The sequence below is a fragment of the Rhodnius prolixus genome, unplaced genomic scaffold (assembly GCF_049639745.1).
Source record: "Rhodnius prolixus isolate KJV_2025 unplaced genomic scaffold, Rpr scaffold_7, whole genome shotgun sequence".
Lineage (NCBI taxonomy): Eukaryota > Metazoa > Arthropoda > Insecta > Hemiptera > Reduviidae > Rhodnius > Rhodnius prolixus.
In genome coordinates this window covers 38,290,520-38,310,033 of record NW_027411582.1, presented here as the reverse complement: position 1 = coordinate 38,310,033, position 19,514 = coordinate 38,290,520, and the positions used below count along the sequence as shown (strand labels likewise).

General features: G+C 35.4%; 1 protein-coding gene across 3 annotated transcripts; it reads right to left on the bottom strand.

The window, feature by feature from the left end:
• Positions 1-277: 277 nt before the first annotated feature.
• LOC141447586 (glucocorticoid-induced transcript 1 protein-like) lies at positions 278-18,355 on the bottom strand. Of its 3 annotated transcripts, none has more exons than XM_074115293.1 (8): positions 17,681-18,355; positions 14,227-14,378; positions 7,628-7,734; positions 6,812-7,106; positions 5,012-5,132; positions 4,807-4,890; positions 3,660-3,780; positions 278-3,240 (listed from the first exon to the last, which is right to left on the bottom strand). In XM_074115293.1, the coding sequence occupies exons 1-8, from the start codon at positions 17,907-17,909 to the stop codon at positions 3,129-3,131; spliced, it is 1,221 nt and encodes a 406-aa protein (XP_073971394.1). In that variant the 5' UTR covers positions 17,910-18,355; the 3' UTR covers positions 278-3,128. The 3 variants fall into 3 exon arrangements, with proteins under 3 accessions (XP_073971394.1, XP_073971393.1, XP_073971392.1); XM_074115292.1 differs by having other exon boundaries at positions 3,660-3,783; positions 17,681-18,354; XM_074115291.1 differs by having other exon boundaries at positions 3,660-3,792; positions 17,681-18,353.
• Between the last annotated feature and the right edge of the window lie 1,159 nt (positions 18,356-19,514).

The following is a 19,514-nucleotide window of genomic DNA, read 5'->3' as shown; positions in this document are numbered from 1 at the left end:
TTACATTTTAAAAATACACCTGAAAATATATTTATTCTATTTATTTTATTTATTTTTTATTTTTGGGAAGTTAATGTATTTTTTATTTCTATTTTTAGTTTCTCGCAGACCCCGCCCCCCAAAATTGGGGTTTTCAAAAAAAAACATGATTAAACTTTAAGGGCAAATCCCCGAATAAGATATAAGTTGTTTTTTAACTAGTCAAAAACGTAATAGTTCTTAATAAAGCCCAACGTCAACTAGAAGTTTTTAATGTTTTTAGAATTCGTTTTACTAATTTCTTCCTTTGTTGTGATAATGTTCCCTTAGATTTTTTTTTTTTTTTTTGTACAATGGGGGTATTTTTTTTAATGAATTCCTAGTGTTCTAACGTGGGGGTTATCTTTTGCAGAAGAGAGTGGAGGTTATTGAACTGTTATCCCTCGAGGCACAACATTAGCCATATTTCTAAAATAATGGCTGGGATGTTACTTTTCAATGAATTAGTAGGTACAAACTGGGAGACAGTTTCAACTTTTTGACGAAATCATGCAGAGATTTTGGGATAAAATTTTGTATTTGAAATATCTGCAGAGAGCGTCTCTCTCTCTATACATTCCTCACTACGTGCCGATCACTTCAAAGATTTCCTCAGAAAGATTAACAGCCTATTTCCTTACTATTTAGTGCTTGCAATTTTGAAAGCGCTAACTTCTTCAGTTGGCTTTCTAAGAGGTGCATTCAAGTTATAACACCTCCGAATTTTTTTCTCAGAACTGTTTCCAGATAAGAACATGCGGTTTGTTTTCAAATAAGCGGGCACTCTTTGTTAATGCGTGACAGAAATGGCAGCACTGTACGGCACACAGAACCCTAGCCGCAGCGTCGAGAGTAAGGACTGGTTTTTATTCTAAAAATGGCGACATTTTCATTACACGATCAGCGTGCAATCATTCGATTTCTCCATTTGCGTGGTGTGGGTCACCAATTGAAATTCATCGCCAGTTGAGAGAGACATGTGGCGATGGTGCCATGGATGTGTCAAATGTGCGTTCCTGGGTGCGACAGTTTAAAGAAGGAAGAACGTCGTGTGAAAACAAACCAAGACAATCTCGGCCTCGCACCAGTCGGTCTGTTGACACGATCGACCGAGTGGAAAAAGTTGTTTTGGAGGATCGCCGAAAGAGTGTGCAACAGATCGCTTCCGAAGTTGGCGTTTCCGTGGGATCTGCGCACACAATCCTTCATGATGACCTGAAAATGCGAAAAGTGTCCTCCAGGTGGGTGCCACGAATGAAGACTTTGAAGTGATTGCTCATGCTCCCTATTCGCCTGATCTTGCTCCTAGCGACTTTTGGCTCTTTACAACAATGAAAGACACTCTCCGTGGCCGCACATTCACCAGCCGGGCCGCTATTGCATCAGCGATTTTCCAGTGGTCAAAACAGACTCCTAAAAGAGCGTTCACAGCGGCCATGGAAACATGGCGGCGACGTTGTGAAAAATGTGTGAGACTACATGGAGATTACGTCGAGATGTGAAAAAAGTTTCAAATTTTTGGTGTGATTAGTTAGTGAGAAAAAAATTCGGAGGCGTTATAACTTGAATGCACCTCGTATTACAGGGGCCAGCCTTTTCCAGGACAGGACATTCTATTACAACATTTGTAATCAATCTGAACCTCACGCTCCATAAATATCTGCTATTGAACAATTTTCAAGGCCAAATTATGCCAATTCTAAAGGAGCTAACAAAAATGGAAGATTCCCCCCAGCCACTCGGACCACCCGGAGTTCAAGTTTTTATTTTTTGAATCATGGGACGTCTGACATTGGTCATAACACTTTTCTCAAACATCTTGGTATCAAAAACATCAATGATATATCCACGTATCATTTTGTTCCTAATATCTTGCGCTGCTGGTCCTTGAATCGCGAACATGAACTCTTGAGTTCCCAAGATTAAGAGTTCACCAACCAAGAAACCATGACAAATTCTAGAATTACTAACAAATGGGCTTTTATTTTTGCACAACTAGAGGTTCCGCTAGTCAGAGCGGAATTTCCGACTAAGGTATAAGATTTTTAAAACAAAAATCCGATTACAAAGACAAGAAACTAAACCGGGGATAGCTTTTTGATCTATGTAACTATTATTTGTTAAAATGAATACCAGAAAACAGTCTTGAGGCCGCGCTAAATGCGAGCGAGCTGTTGGACATGCGCGGAGTAATTTCTTTCAATATTTATTAAAATGCTACATGCAAGGGACTTATTTGTTTTGTTACTTCTAATAATTATTTAACAATTTATTTTTGTATTTAAAGCATTTTTTAAATAATATTTGAGGTGGCGTATTCACTTTTGGGGCTTCATATTTTCCTTCTGGAAGATTTCTAAGCTCGTTTTCTATTTTTAGTTTTAAAAATAAATATTAAAATGAATTAAAACAGGAGGCGAAAAATCATGAAAAATTAGGCTACTTTTTTTTAAAAAAGTTGCCTAAAGGTTCCAAACCTTGAATTTAGAGAGGCAAAAAATACTGGGATGAACATTTATAAAGTTTATAAGAACAAGATAGGATACAGGACCTGTATATTATATCCCGTCTGATCGTTTCTGTTAGCTGAACACCAGAGGATATGCAGAAACTATTGGTCGGAAAACCAAGAAAGGGTCTCTTGGGAGAACAGGACCCAATACCATGATCCAATCTCCAGACCGACCTTGGAGGATGTACCACCGTTTTCCAGGACAAGTAATTATGCTATTCTTTGTAGTATTTCTGTTCCGTAAGGATTGTCCTCATGAAAATCTTTGGATTTTCATAATTTCCCTAACTGCGGGGGGGACGCGGTAACTATCATAATCAATAGAAATAAGAGTTTCATTTAAAATAAGTAGGAGATATCATTACTATTATCTGTGTAATTTCTTATGTGGAGGTGGTCTTATTATATTCAATCTAAGAGAATTATTTCTTGTTATGCATTGTATGTTTATCTCATACGCAGTTTTTCTTTTAACAATTTCCTTTGCATCTTGCGTTTTATTTCTTTTAAAACTTTAAAAGAGGGCGGCGCTTTTTCTTTTTATATTCTTCAAGGTTTTCCTTCTTTCTAGCAGTTCATTGTAATTTTTTGTTTTGTTTTATTGTGTTGACTTTAATGGTTGAAATGCTGAACCCAGACTCGGCTTTAACTGAAAATTGACGCTCGGCTTTAAGGGATAATCCATTTCAGATATGTCTACCATTGGTTTCCTGAAAACATAAAAAAATAATACAAATAATAAAACAATTATCAAAAACCTAAAAAAATGAGTTCCTCACACTGAAATTATTCAATGTTGAATTTAAAAAGTTTCACAAAACTAAACCCACAAAAGTTGTGTTATGAGGAGAAACATGATTCCAGATATGGTAATCTATGATTTAGTTCACACTGGCAGGTGAAACAAACACACTAATAACTTCACTCCTAATTTCCAAGCGTAAGCTTAAATTTCATCGTAGATCAATTACCCATGCAAGTCGTGTTTACAGAGACGTCAGCATTGATGTTGTATTTAGTATAGTCACGCTGGAATACCTGCAGTTAACGCAAGATCCATGAAAAAGTGGCTACTGGCACTTTACCATTCAGGGAACATCTGAATATAGTAAAAATAAAGTATTTATACCTATTTTCATCGGTAAATCTAAGGCTAACTCTTTCGCATCCATCTGGTGGCTCACGTTCTAGAAACCTGTTGATTCTCGGAGACGTTCCCAACTGTCTTCCTTCAGTCTCTGGCGATGAATCTTCTGAAACACCTTGGAAGATTATTTTTATTTTATTTTTAATTTAATTAAAAATATGAGAGTAACAAGGGTAAAGATTAGGAACATGCCTAGTCCTTTTATTGGCTTATTACTCAATGAAGTTTGGTATATTCATCTATCTATTAAATATCTATGAACCTAGTATTCAGAGGCGCCACGGTAGCCGAGCGGTTAGAGGCGAGACCTGCGAAGCTAATATGTATTGTGGTACTGGGTTCGATTCCCGGTCTTAGGCCTTGGATTTTATTTAATGGTTAATAAAAGAAGTTTACAGTAAAGTATGTTTGCTAGTCGCCTCCGTCCACGACACCTAATTGGTAGTTGGACGTTAAGCCCCGCCTGAAAAAATAGGCGATTACTTTCTTTACTTTACTTTACTATTAAATATCTATGAACCTAGTATTCAGAAATGAAATTGTGTGTACTTGAAAAATACGAATCTAGACAGAAATCCGAGCGTTTAAAAGATGAATCGCCAAGAGTGAATGGTTGATTCTCGGAGACGTTCCCAAGAGTGAATGGTTAGTTTTGCTAGGAGCAAAGACCAATGACTTTCTCTTGGGGCAGAATCCTCCGGAACTGGTGGGAAATAGCACCTACAGATAAAAAGGGGCGTAAGTCCCCCCAACAATGTAAACCATCATTGAAAACATTATGTGTTCACAATTTAAAAACTTTCATCTGAGGTTATTGGAGCCCGGAGCTTTTTTGCCGGCCTCTTGGGCAGCGTTCTCTCGTTACTGACAAAACTGTCCATTACCGGACGGTGAGCTTTAAGTGGTCTGGATTCGAACCCAGGATCTAACCGCATAGCCTTTTAATGTTCATCTATTTTTTTTACTACTACAATTGAATGATCACCAACAAGAAAAATACAACATTACGCACCTTTTTTTTTATCAGTAACACTAACAACACGAGAAGTTAAAATAAAATCGTACATTAGATGCGTTACGGAACCTGGCACGTCAATAAATGTCTACCGAAAAACCCATTTTCAATTACCTTGTAAATCGCTGGATGGTCTTGAATCACTTCGATTTGTAAGAGCAGAACCCGCTGGCGAACCGGAATCACACGAAGGTGGTCCTGTTTATAGAAATGAAAGCAAGAAATAAGAATAAAATAATTAAGGACAGGAAATGAAACAAGAATAATAGTATTTCTTAAATTTATTCTTAAAAAAAAAAAAAATGAATAACTACACTACCTGAAGAATGCGCACTATTTGTAGAAGTATAGGCAGGTGTTTGTGTATTTACAGACCTTGTCTGACGTAAGAGATCGGCGACTGGTGCTCGATGTCCTTCAGGTGTACTCTCACAGCAGCCCTTTAAATAAAATATGTGTAAGAGGTGACACACACACACATACGCCTGAAGTGGTACTCATTTTTTTGGGAATATCAACATGAACAAAGACACTAAGATATTTCTCCCCATATTCCACAGCCAACTAGAGCATTAAATGTATTTTCTTCTCTTTCTTTTTTTTAGTTGGCAAATAAAACTGAAACCTGTGGAACAGCAGAAACATTAAATCGATGTATTCTACAATAGGAGCAAGAATTGGAAACAAAAACAAACCAGCTGGATTAACTTCAGTCGAAATTAAATAAATAAGTACAAAGAAAGGATTGTGAGGGCCCAAAAAAATTGTATATGTTTTATATGAGATTGGGATACATACTTCGAATCGCTTAGTTTCCATTGTCGAAGCACCTGCAATGGACACATGCGCTGATGAATGATGACTTTGACCTCTTTTAGATCTCACCAAAAACTAGCATAACATCTTCAGTTTCCCGTTAGAGGAAGTTTACTTCGCCATTTTTGATCCAAAGTCAAAGGCTTTCCCACCAATTGACTGTATCCGCTTCTGACATGTGATGATGGACCCACGTTTTATCCACATCAACAAAAATGCGTGAAAATGTATGGTTGGACTCTTCATTATTCTTCATTCTCCCCTTACTTTAGGTAATAATTATCGCTTCCACAGTAACGTTTGCCACGAGCTGTCTTGAATGGATGCGCTCAAATCGACTGAAGGGCTTCTTTTTTAGGGGTCAATCCTTAATGAACACCGATTGACCAGACCCTTATGTGCCTCCTGAGTCTGCAATGTACGGTCAAAGAACGTCCTTAAGCTGGGCACCCATTCACAGAGCTGTGATATTAACTGCTTTTGAAAACAATTTATTTAGCCACGCTTGAATAGGCTTTTCATTGACAATTGTATTATTGTGGAAGATACAAGGTGATGATGAGAGTTTAGCATTTCTTTCAAGTTTCAAATTGCTGTATCTCTTGTCCTATTGGTGTAATCTCAGTGGAAATATGGAAAATTATAGTACTCGTTTACCTCTAGTATTGTGCATAATTGCAGATAATTAGCAAGATTTTTTTTTTTTTAGATATAACGTGATAAAATTTTGGAGTTTTGCAATTCCTTGTTATAGTGAAGAGCAGAATAAGAAAAAGGGAGAGTGAGTCAACCGCCCCAAAGTCACAGAGATTCATTGTAACATCCAACCTCAATTAACTAGCTCTAATATGGACAAGCCCATAGCAGGTTACAAAGCAACCTGAGAGACGCGTTCGCGCCGCATTTTAACAAGCCCAGGACGATGAGGAGTCTCGCACCCGATTATGCCCTTGCTTAAGGGTCAAAGGACGAGGAGTGATGCCTCATCCTCAGTCGCGCAGACTCCTTAATGAACACCAATTGACCAGACCCTTATGTGCCTCCTGGAGTCTGCAATGTACGGTCAAAGAACGACCTTATAAGCAGGGCATCCATTCACAGAGCATTGATATTAACTGCTTTTGAAAACAATTTATTTAGCCACGCTTGAATATGCTTTTCATTGACAATTAAGGCTTTTTTGTAAAAGTCAAGGATCGAAAAATGTAAATTTCTAAATGCAGAATTTGGTTTATAGAAAATCTTTCTCTACAATAACAACTTAGTATTAACATAAATTATTGTAAACAATCTAATTGTTTACCTTAACATGTTGCCTGTCCAGCTGTCTACCAGCTATGGAAGATCTGAGGACAAGCCTCTCGATTTCCTGATTCAGGCCCTCTATACTACCGCCTTTAGCGGCTGTGGTTACGATATGTCCGCCGGTATGTTGTTGATCACCTAATAGAATATTGTCATGGTTATTGCTGATGGACGATTCGGCCGAAGAACAACCAGCACCATAACTACTATTTCCCAGACTTCCAGCGCTAGACAATAGAGATAGAACACTTCTATCTTTGCTGGATACAACTGATTCCTTGGTCCTCTGCAATCTGTTAATAAAACAAACCAAACATTTTCTTATTAGAAAAAAAAAAACAACAAATAATGGACACAATCTTACATAGCTCCCGTTATTGATTGTGAAAAAGTGACAGGAGAGCATTTACCTCTCTACCCAGGAACACTGCACCCCATTTAAGTAGCATTGTTAAAGTGAATACTCATTCATCCAGCTTCTGGAAGAAAAAATGGCCGCCGGATTACACAAAAAGTCTCATACTATTACTTACGTAGCCCCCTTCGAAAAAGTGACTGAACCTTCCCTTACATTCCCTCACTAATTGCTCCATGTTTTGAGCCCAACAAGCAACAAAGCATTCATCTAAACCAAAATCCCTAAGTGTCTCAGAAATGGCTTAGTTCAAGCTCTTAGTAACCAAGCTCCTGGCTCCAGACATGTTGTAAAGGTTGTTACTCTCTTTGCCCTGGAGTAAAACAGGAATTCAACTCTAGACAAGAAGTCCAGGACTTTATTTTAATGTAAAAACTAAAAAATAAAAATAAAAAATACCTGTGTCTTATAAATTTCTCGAGTTTATCTTCGTTGGTGGACGCCAATACGTCTTGATGTGTTCTTACATAACCCTTTCTTGACTGGTCCCCAATCCAATCTTCTGTCTAATTTAGGACAGAAAAAAAAATATATATATTTTTAGATTTCATAATTTGATGAATGAATTACTAATGGATTAATCACTAAATACATAAATTTATTATTTACAACAGTTACTGTAACTAACAATTATCCCTACATGGAAATTATTAAATGAAAATTTAAAATTTAGATGTCACAAAATATTTGCAAAGATAACCTAAAAAAGAACCTTCCCCGTTGCTCTGACAAATTAATTTAGCTAGTCTAACTGTAAGTTGTGCTACATGAAGTTTAGGTCGTACTTAAAAGAAATTTAAGTATTTTCGTGGAAGATATAAGGTGAAGATGAGAGTTTAGCATTTCCTTCAAGTTTCAAATTGCTGTATCTCCATCTCCTGTCCTATTGGTGTAACCTCAGTGAAAATGTGGAAAATTTTAGTGTACTCGTTTACCTCTACTATTGTGCATAATTACATATAATTAGCAAGATTTTTTTTTTTAGGAGATATAATGTGTTGTTGTATTTGTTTTTTTGAAATTAAATTTAACCGTATGAAAATCTGCAACATCAATTTTGTTCAGCAAATACGCACATTGCGATCGACTTGCAAGAGTGTTGAGAGATAAATACCTCATTAATTAAATATTATTCCACCAACTCATATTTTTCATTACATTATCTATATTTATAAGAATGAATAACAATTAACACAATAGTAATAATTAATTATGATCTGACGAGGGAAGGGATTAGCTATGAGGTTAGCATACTGGACTCCCACGCGGAAGGTCCCGGGTTCGAATCCAGCTGCTGACCCTTAGATTTTCTCTTCCTAGGAGCTTCTTACAGCTCACTGTCCGGTGATGGACAGTGTTGTCTGTAACGAGAGAACACTGTCCGGAGGCCGGCAGTGCACTGAAAAAAGCTCCGGGCGCCAATAACCTTAGATGTTGACGCGCCTTAAATCATAAAAAAAAAAAAAAATTATGATTTGACCTTTCACTGCTTACAAGTTTTTGTTAGTCCGCCCATTCTAATAGATATATGTACATATAATTTTAAAAGTGGCCCACATTTGGGTTGGCCACCCTGGTCAAAATTATAGTAGTCCCATTGGTGGTACAGATTTGAAACATCAACAATTTGAACTTATTGCGATTTTTTTTTGGGGGGGGTCTCAAAACGGATGTTTCTGGTGAAAACCTAAAATTGATTCTTTTTACGATCGCAATGCTTTGTAGAGGAAGTGAAAATATGTAAAGGAAGTCGTGTATGGCCACATCAGATTATTTTAAAAAAAAACATTTAAACTTTCAAATCAAAATAAAAACTTTAAAAATAGCCAAAAATACTAAACAAGAACCGAGTTTGTAGTAATAGTATTCTATTTGGTAATGTGCCAAACTTTCTCTGAGTTGTGGCATACGAAGTTGGCACACTATTTACATAAACATATACATTTGGATTAGTTCACAGCCTAATTAGAGACTGGTGTTTTGTAATACTGCAATCAAAATGATAAACTATATATCTTTCTATTTTACTATCAACACAAACTCAACTCAAGTGTACGCAAACTAAACAAACATTATCAATTACACTTATGTAATCATAATGTCATAATCAGCTTTTACTTCTCATTTTATTTTGAATCTATAATTTGAAAAAACATCCTTGACAGAGGTTTTAAAAAATTTGGTTTACTTTATTATAAAATTTGACAGTAATAACTTCTAATATTGTATATTTAGCAGTATTAATGAATTTTACATTATATTTTTATTAACTCCTTAACAAAAAACTTACAGTTTAAAAAAACTTAAGTACGAGGTGTGGCTATTAAATAACGAGACTATTGCTGTAAAACATTTTATTTTAAATTTATACATATTTAGTTATTATCACCTTCAATATACACCCCTCCCCTATCACTACAACGCTCCATGCGAATTTACCATTGTTCGAAACAGTGCTGGAAGTCTTTTTCTGTCTGAGCTCCTGCATGGACGCGTGCCGCTTTTTCTTTCACAGCTTCAACGGAGACTGAAATCGTGTTCCTTTTAATGTAGATTTGACTTTGGCGAACAGATAAAAGTCACATGGGGCGGCCAGGTCAGGCGAATAAGTCCGGATGGCCTAAAACTGGGATGTTGTACTTGGCTAGAAACGTCGTCTTGACAGATAATGTAGTGTGAGCCGGCGCCGGTTGTCTTGATAGAGAACCTTGATGACTTGTTCTTCCACAAATCGGGTCGTTTTTTTTTTCCTTACTCTTTCACGGAGTTTAGCAAGCACCTCACGGTAGTAATGTTGATTAATTATCATCGGATATTTTCATCCGTTTTGGACGTGGAAGGGCCGGTCCCGGGCGGTCATCATCTCCGACGTCTTCTCCTCGGCCATCTTGGAAACGTTTGAATCACTCAAAATACTCGCGCACGTGATACAACATTCATCGCCATAAACTTCTTTTAATAAAAGATCAAGTTTCAGTAGGGGTTTCACCAAGTTTTGATGTGAAATTTCACTACAATACTACGATGTTTTCGGCAAAACGAAATTAACATCTCTTACACGTACGACGGTTCCGGTCAGACAGAATTTCTCTACAAAACACGTGAGACGCTGCAATCGAAAGAGAAGAGGCTTTACGCTGCACAGCTGTCGCTAGGGTCGTTAGGATTTGGCGCATGCAAAGTTCTTATGTAGCAGCATGAGCCTCTTTATTTAATAGCCACACCTCGTATAAGGATTGGTTTAATGACGAAAAGGTACACAAATCAGCAAGTACGTAACATTTCATTCATACTTTAGCTTTTAATTTTAACTGTTTAGAAATTTACGAAAAAGGTTATGTTTTATTAAAAATGTTTCAACAATAACATCATTTAGATAATTTTACTGCACCGAGATCTGTGGTCAGAGCAAGCCTTAAGAGAAAAATCACGAGATTGTTCACTCTCGGTAGAGCCAAGAGAAAGTAATTAAATTCTGATGATAAAGTTTTGCGTGTTTTACGCTGAGAGCGCTGGCCTTCCCCTCTCCCCTCCAAGAAAAAAAATTTATGAAAACTATACTACAAGCAGCAGCAAAATTATTTTACATATATTTTTTGGGGGTGATATTAAATATGTATAAAACGTAGAAAAAAAAAAATATATATATATTTCTTCCCTTCTCCCGCACGGGTGTAATATTTAAACGAGCCAATGGGAACATGCAAAGTTTCATGTGAATCAGAACGCTGGATCACCACAAGCAATATATATAACTGTATATAGTAATTTGCCCTTAACAGTTTTTCCAACACGTTTTCCTTTTTTTCCAAAGAGCAAACACGAACACTATTTGAAACCTTACAACATTTCCACCAAAACACATCGCTTTTCTTTGCTTTTATTAGGCCAGTTTGGTGAAACTCTCCAGCATAAGTTTTCCTCCTAGTACTATTAAATTTTCTTCAACACTGAATTTTATATTGAACCTTTAAAAAAAAATAAATAAATGAGAGATTGTTGTGGCTCGAGGACCCATTTAAAAGACAATAACATTATTATTTCAGGTACTTTAAGCAATTCAGCGCAAGTACAAATCATTTTACACTAATTTTAGTGAAGAAAATTACAATTTCAATCACCTGTAATACTTCCAATCAGCGCTTCAAGCAAAACAGAATGTGCCACATTGATCTAGCCACAGGACAAGTAGATGATTCTGTAGCTCCTTTACTCCAGAAAGATTCCAATTAGCCAAGGTCTGAGATTCCCCCAACCGTTTTTAAGAAAGGGACTTTTTTTTTTCTATTTTGAAAGCATGTTTCTAGCGAAAAGAATTTTAGAGAAATTGTTGAAAAGTGCCCAAGTTGAATAGTCTTTATGACTGTTGTAAACGATGCGTTTAGATTGGCTAGTGTAATTTAGTTACACATACAATCGTGTCCTTCACCACGCTTATTGGTCGGTTATGTAAACGTAAGCCATGAATGTACTTATTATCAGAACGTTGTTAATTTGGTTACGTCAATTTTTCTTATCTTTGTACGTTGTTTTTCGATTAATAATTATTAAAATCTTGCTGTTTGTTTAGGTTTTTTTTGCAAGTATTTTTTTAAAAAAAACCTCAAATCACTTTTCTCATCGATTCTTATCCAATTAAAACCATGAAGCTACTTTACTGTAAATGGGCGTTTAGAATACCCTAGCGAATCATTGAATCCGTTGATTATATAGTACGACACGGTTTGGTGCATCCACCTTGTCCTGATTTAGCTAATTTGTAGTAAGTGATAAACGTAGTTTCATTTAGAAAATCAGTTTCATTTAATCGTTAAACGCGTAACGGAATGCGAGAATATTGCTGCCTGTTTCCAGTATAACTAAGGATTATCATTTTTGGGATTTCGGTTGAGATTTTTTTCATTTGGAAGAGTCATTCTAAGAACTCTGGGGACCTTTAAGGGATTGCGTAAGGTTGTCCCGCAATGATTGACCCTTAAGAAAAAAAGAAGGGGTAACAGAAAGTTGAGCTTATACAAAAAATAGGTCATAACTTGATTTTTACCCTTGTAAGTAAGTAAAAGTAAAGTAATCGCCTGTTTTTTCAGGGGGGCTCAACTCTAGCTACCAATTAGATGTCGTGGAGGGGGGGGCGGAAGCTCATATTTTACTATAAACAGGTTTTTTTTATTCCTAACAAATAAAAAATAGCCGTACGCGGGATTCGAACTGGGGATCTCCCACTTATAAAGCCACGCTCATAACCACTAGACCAAATAAGAGATCAAAGCCCGCCAAAAAAAAAACTGCAGTCAAACAAAAAAATCGCCGGCAGCTTTAACTTTCAATTGGATCATAATAGGTCCCGATTGCATAATAATTAGCTTTCAAAATATTTCCCAAAATGGAAGCTGCACTTTCCTAAGGGGATTTTCTTTTTTACTTTTCAGAAAATTTTCTCGAAAACGTCTTAAAAGAATTTCTCTTAACTTGGCGAACTAATTGTGTACACTACTGCAGTCACGACCACCATTAGAAATGTTTAGTTCTCATACCTCCTAGACACTGAACTCAAATCTTTTACGTAATATTACAATTAGCTCCCTCAGTTCACCAAATTTTCCCACCAAGTACCAGAGCAGCCCCTTCCCCCCCAAGAATTGTCTAAATTCCTGGAAAAATCGATGGATTGAGGTTAAAAAAATAAATAGTACCAGGAGAAAAAAGTCCAGTTGAAAGAGAGGAGGAGCTCAGAGAGTAAGAGAGAGAAGTATCAGTAGAACAGGAAATTACGTACTTCGATTCCTTTGAGCTCTCTCTGACATACCCTGCTGACAAAAGCATACTGTGTTGCACAAAAAAAAAAAAAAACAGTTGTGATATTTTTTGCTACAAGGACGATCATAGAGAGAATAATGTACACTGCTGTTAAAAGCTTGTATGTAATATTACATATTTTTAGTCTATATCATCTATTTCTGTAAATAAATTAAGAAAATGAAAAAAAACAATTCTGGTGTGAATTTCTCTTACTTTCAAACTTGAATTTTTACTGAACATTATTTGGGGCTTCACTATAAAAGTAAAGTCACTTGATTCCCACTGTACAGGTCATACTAAAACAAAACTTCTGAGATAAGGGTAACGTCGGGGTGCCCTTTGTTAACCAACAAGGAGAGAACGTGGTAAATCGCACTTCAATTTTGTTCAAATTTTTACTGGTTATTATTCTAGGTCGAAAATAAGTCGGCACGGATTCGGCAGGTTAATTGATGAATGGCGCTCAGTGGCCAGAAAATTATTTAACCTTGAAAAATGATCATAAAATGGCTCCTACTAACCTGAAGCTGTTAATGAAAATTTTAAGGGTGTTCCTTCCTGAACAAATTTGAAACGCGTGTATAGAGTTGTTTATAAATTTACTCATGAAAAGCGAATATACTATATCGAATATAAGACTAATGTTGTTTGTTTCAACACGTTTTTTAGTGCTTAGTTCAAACAGTTTTCTACTCAAAAAGACATTATGTAAGGTATTGCACCAAAAATACTCGTAGATTCAAGATTTTAATTATTCGTACTACTAAAAATACCGTACGGCTTGGACACGCTAGTCCAGGTTTATTATATAATCAACTAATTATTACAAATTAATTCAGATCTGCGGGAAACATTATCAGGGAGGTTAGTTACTAAGCCACTATCACTTCCGGCAGAATAATTCACGAAAACCTAAGCGGATACACATTAAGTTAACCCAGCGTACTAAACCCGCAAGGATACTTAACTTGACTGGGGGGAAAAAATGGGTCTTTGAGGCCCATTCAGACAAAAGCCCGAAAATTTTGTCGACTTCTTTTCGTCCTAGAATAACCAATGAAAATTTGGACCAAATTGGCGAAGGAGTACCCGTTTTTTAATCCTCAGCGGACCCGAAGAAAATTGGTAAGCTGCATGAATGCTTTACTTTCTCGCACGAACGGTGAGAGAAAATGAGCCAAAAAAGAAAAAAGAAATACCTGTGTGGATCGATCCACCTGCAGATTGCTCAAGTACATGGATTCCCTAGGCCAGTGTCCAGTCAGATATATTGTATCCAAGGAGGCTGTCCTTCTCATCGAGATGTTCGAATAATCATGAGCCGATTGTGATCGTACGTTCTTGCATTTTCCTAGAACCATGGGAAACAATAGTTACAACAATTGAAGAAATGTAGTAAAGTATTTTTACATTCTAGGGTCAGTCGAGTGACACATGAACTCGTCAACACTCAATTACAATCTGTCACTCATGCAATAAACTCAGCGCTTGCCCGTAGTACTAACCGTAAACTACTAGAGGTTTTCCAGTTGAATGAAACTTGAGGGTCATAGAAACCTTTAGGTCTGATCACTAGGATTTCACGGATTGTGTGATCAAACAAACGCTTATACACAGGTACACACCACTCCTTAATCCTCAGTCATACTTTGTACTGTACAGCATGTTGAACCAATGACGGACCCAGACCATTGGTTCAAGGGGATCTCTGAACTATAGCTGGCAATCAGGGTGGAGTAAGTGGACCCTAAAAGTAGAATATTATGGTAATACAGTAATGTCAGAAATGGAGTCTGACATGACGGCGCTTTGAATGAAGTTACCGAGTGGAAACCTAATTATTGTCCATTAATACTGTAATATAGGTTACCATTTAGAATATAAATAGAAAATACCGTTCGTAATATTAATGACGAAACTAGCAATGCAAGGATCTTTATTTGTGACTCCGGAAATGCAACCTTCCTGAATTTTTGTTTTCGATTTTCTACAAAATTTTTCCAATGATTTTCTTTAACTTGGAATACATAAAAAACCCCCCTCCGATCGGAATTTCCCTAGAAAATGGGTTAAATAAAAGTTTTAGAACTACAATATATACCAAGTTGAATGAAAAACTTAAGTCTTCGAGAAGATCTTAAAAATCGAAAACTCGATTCTATAAAGTGGAATTATTTTTATTAAAACTTATTGTAGCGTCCTCTGGTGACACTTGAGCGAAGTATCAAACTTTCTACTGTTTTTTTTTTCTCGATTTGGAGGTTAGGTGATTGCAGACAGAGAGTGATTTCAATTTGTAAAAATCACTCTTTTTGTTGAGATAGTTCTCCTTGGTTAACAGGAAAAGTGCATGAAAGTCAGCATTGAAACCAAAGATAGCGAAAATATAACTAATGTATCCTCTTCGCTCTAAACAGTCTACAACTAAGGCAACATAGATGCAGCAAATTCAACATTATTCTGAAATGCTGATGTTTCTTAGAACAAGCATATAATCTGCTTCTTACGATGTGCAACCATACTTTAGATCAGCTATGCTTAAATTGGGACAATTCGAAGCTGAATGACTGAAAGGCTTGCGACTAAAACAATTTTTCTTATTTGGGGTTCCCCTCAAAGCGGATATGAAGTGAAAATATGATATAGAAAATCAGCTGTAATAATGACAGTAATACTGTCTTCACTCTCGAGGTCAAAAATCATTCACGTACACTTCACTCTCAAGAGACTATTTTTTTTCAACTTGGAATTTTAGCTAACGTTGATGAAAATGGTCCAATAGATGACAGAACAAACTTTTAGTTAAAAGAGTTGTGAAAATGAACTTTCTGATGACAAAAAATGCTCATGTTTCTTCAGAAAGTGCTTTCTAGATATGAATCTGAACATTGTAATGAAAAAAATGGAACAAGTATAGTTTGTTGTCATGAAAATTACATGAGAAATATTACAAGCAGCAGTGAACGTAGAAGTTAAAAAGAATCATGGATGCTATTCTCGAAAAAATCTCAAAAGAGTGAAATGTTACTTCCAGATAAGGAATTTATTTCATCGTTGATGTTATCGAGGTCCAAACCAAGAAATAAGATTTGGACATCAATTTTAGTTTTTGACAAATTTATTGTTCACTCACATACCATTTTCAAAAAGTCAAAGAGTCTTTCAGACACAGAGGGCCTCAAAACGAGCATATCCTCAATACCTCCTTTTCACAGGGCTAAGAAGTTTCAGTGAAGAATTTATTTAAAAATCTTACAATCATTTTTTTCCTTCTTTACTCCAGACAAAGCAGAGAGAATCAATAAAAACAAGAATATTAGGTAGCATGACAAAATTTCTTAGACTTAAGTTAAATGAAAACAGCTGTTGGTCAGTGAACGAAAACAAGCATTTAATCTCAACCTTTCAAAATATAACCTACAAAACTTCCCGAATTTGCAAACAAAATAAATAAATTCAATCCCCCCCCCCACAAAAAAAACAATTGCATCATTAAAACCTTCAAAAACTATACGAAAATATTGCCAAAATTCTTTTAATTTATTAGCAACATATTTTGTGTTGAATTTTCCTTTTCGAGTAAAAATTCAAGGTCAAAGTTAATTGCATTAAAAAAAGTAAAGACAATCATTGTAATTATTTTATTTCTGGAACTGGGAGAAAATAAACGTTTGAAATTTTACTAATACGGCTATAAATTATTATACTTTTATGTAAGTTTAAAATAGAGAAAAAGTAAACCACGAATTCTTACATTCTAAAGTTAAAGCTGTTACATCAACTAAAGATTATTAAACTTATAAAAGTTGGTTTAATTCTATCTTTCTCAAAAATAGAACAAAGTAAAACTTTATGTATTCTAGTAATTTGTACTAGAGGTAGATGAAAAAAAAAACATCTCTTTGATCATAACCTCTAAAACTTAAAATCATTACTTTTGTTGAATATTTTAAAAGAATTAGATCTAATTTCTTGACTATTTGGTGTAATTGTTATCCTCAGTAAAATTATTAATAAAAATAGTTAACAAAAAATTCAGTGGTTTTAGCCAAATTGTTTAATCAATAAAAACTTATTTGTATTTAATGAAATGTTATGTTCCTGGAAATAATTTGGAATGGAAAAAAAAGTTAGGGAACTTTTAAAATGCATACTTGTAAATTATCTTGTTTAGCTGATGGATAACCTACACTTTTTTTTTTAATATTAGCCACAATTAGCTTTAAAAACATTGGTTTTTCTTGTTGTTTTGGAAGTGCTCCAATATCTTGATTTCATGTAAAAATGGTTTTGAAGTCGGGGTTTAAAAATTAATACATTAATCGAGTAAAGTTTTATAAAATTCATTATAATACTGTAGGTTTGACACGAGAGTGTAATGTTACTTTTTCTATAGTAGTTCTTTTATATCTATCTACTAACAATGTCAAGGGCATTTTTTTAAAAATTCCGAAATGAAACAACGACCAGAAAAAAGTTGACTTAAGAGTCAAAGCAAGATATTTTTTAAAAATAAATGAGAGATTGCCATGAAGTGAGTTTCAAGAAAAAAAAAGAGGCAGAATTTTTGCTGAGGACTAGAATCTTTCTTGACTTAAATAATTTTTTTTGTTCAAATTTCTTAACATTTTAAAAATGTTTTAATAATTTTACCCTTATAGTTGATAGCCCCAGGGCTTCGTAACCCGCAAGAGGTTGCCTCCGGTGATGCTGTAACTTTCCAAAATGAAGTTGATGGCGAAATACTACAAGAACTATTGCTTTCTGTTTGTTTTAAATTAGAATTTTGTCTTGTCAACGAAGACATTGGCAAAGTAGCCTTTAATGGCCCTTGTTTTGAAGATGGTGAACGACGTATCCATTGTCCTGTACCGGCAGACATCTTGTGCCTACCTCCAACAAAGAGACAAAGAGAGAGAGAAAAAAAGAAGACACTTCACAACTTCTAAAGAAAATTAGTGTTTTTTTTCTCCCTTTCTAGTCCGGAAATTAAGCTTGTTCTTATTTCCTTTCATTTTCGATTGGGAGTACAACCATAATTGTTTTTTTTAAATTGATTTTTGTATTCCAGGTTTGGAAAAAAACTTATTTAAATGCGTCATTAAGTCATCTTTAAAAACCTATCACACACAAACTTAAAACGAAAAAACAAAACACACTACCGGCAATCTAAATTAAAAAAAAATAAATAAAATATAAAAATTGGTCAATACGTTCTACAATGGTCTCTAGCTCTGTTCTGAACACGGGCTCCAGTACAACTACCTAGTGCTGCACATGAACTGAGCGGAACACTGAATGGGCCGCCAGAGTGCGGTAGTACACCCGACCATATGGAAGGTTAGAACGTACGCCAGCAATCCCCACCCCTCTCCGATTAAAGGAGAACTTCTACACATCATACTATAAGCTTTCAATGCCAATAAACCAATCTTCAAACTGGAAACCATTAGGAATTTTCAAACTAAATATCCCGCAGTGATTTTTTTTTTCCCCTAACAAAAATGAAATCCCAATAGAATTATTAGATGTCGATGTCAAAATGCTGAGAAATTTGAATCTACTATAGATTAATTAATTTTAGGTTGGATACAAATTACAAAACACTTTTTTTAGCCTAAAACTGGTCACGTATTTTGTAGGCCCCCTGCCTCCATTTTATTTTTTCTTAAGACTGAGATCCACTGTCATAATGAGTTCCGTGGAACATTAATGTAAAAGAATTTAAGTATTAAAAACAATTAATAGTTAATTGTTATTAACAACAATTAATTGGTGTAACCAGAAGGAAAAACTGCAGAGTGGTTTAAGGGAGTATTGTTCACCATTTTAATGATCTGATGTATAATTTAAATAAACATCGCAATTTAGCCGGTAAGATTGCGTAATATTTGGTCTATCACATATTTTTAATTTTGATTAGTTAAAATTTTATATTTTTTTAAATGAAAATAATAGTGGGAAATAAATTACGTTTCAAAAACATTGCTGAACTATAAGAAAATCGCGTAAGGTGCTTGCTGTTTATCCTAAAAATCGAGAAACGAATTTTTCTTCTTTCTTCAGATCGTAGAATACTCTTATGCTTCTCGAAGGATCGCTGTTTGAAAAATAAAATTGAATATTTGATAGATTAATCTGTTTGGTGCAGAGATTTCTGCTTCATTCACGTTATCGTCTCGTTCTAGACTAAACAACTAAATTAGGGAGGTTGCATGGTGTGACCATGAAGTGTAGAGCGAGAGGAAAAAGCAAAAAGTATCGAATACTCTACCCTCAAACTCTGATTTTAATCTGCCTTTGATGAAAGGCTGTTAAGTTCGAAATTGGACATTCGTGCTAGCTACAACGGACAAAATCACAAGAAAAATAACACCTTATTTCGGCTACCAATTCAAGGATCAAGAACTCCAAGCTGCTCTACGATTGCTTGAGCAGACTTCAAAGAATTTGATAGCCCACAAGAAAGATGGGCTGTCAGAGACGA

Coding starts and splice junctions, on each gene's coding strand:
- LOC141447586 (XM_074115291.1), bottom strand. CDS start 17,909: ATGTCTGCCGGTACAGGACAATGGATACGTCGTTCACCATCTTCAAAA. Junction 14,379..17,680: donor TGGGGCTATCAACTATAAGG/GTAAAATTATTA, acceptor CCATGGTTCTAG/GAAAATGCAAGAACGTACGA. Junction 5,133..6,811: donor TGGACAGGCAACATGTTAAG/GTAAACAATTAG, acceptor TTTTATTTAAAG/GGCTGCTGTGAGAGTACACC.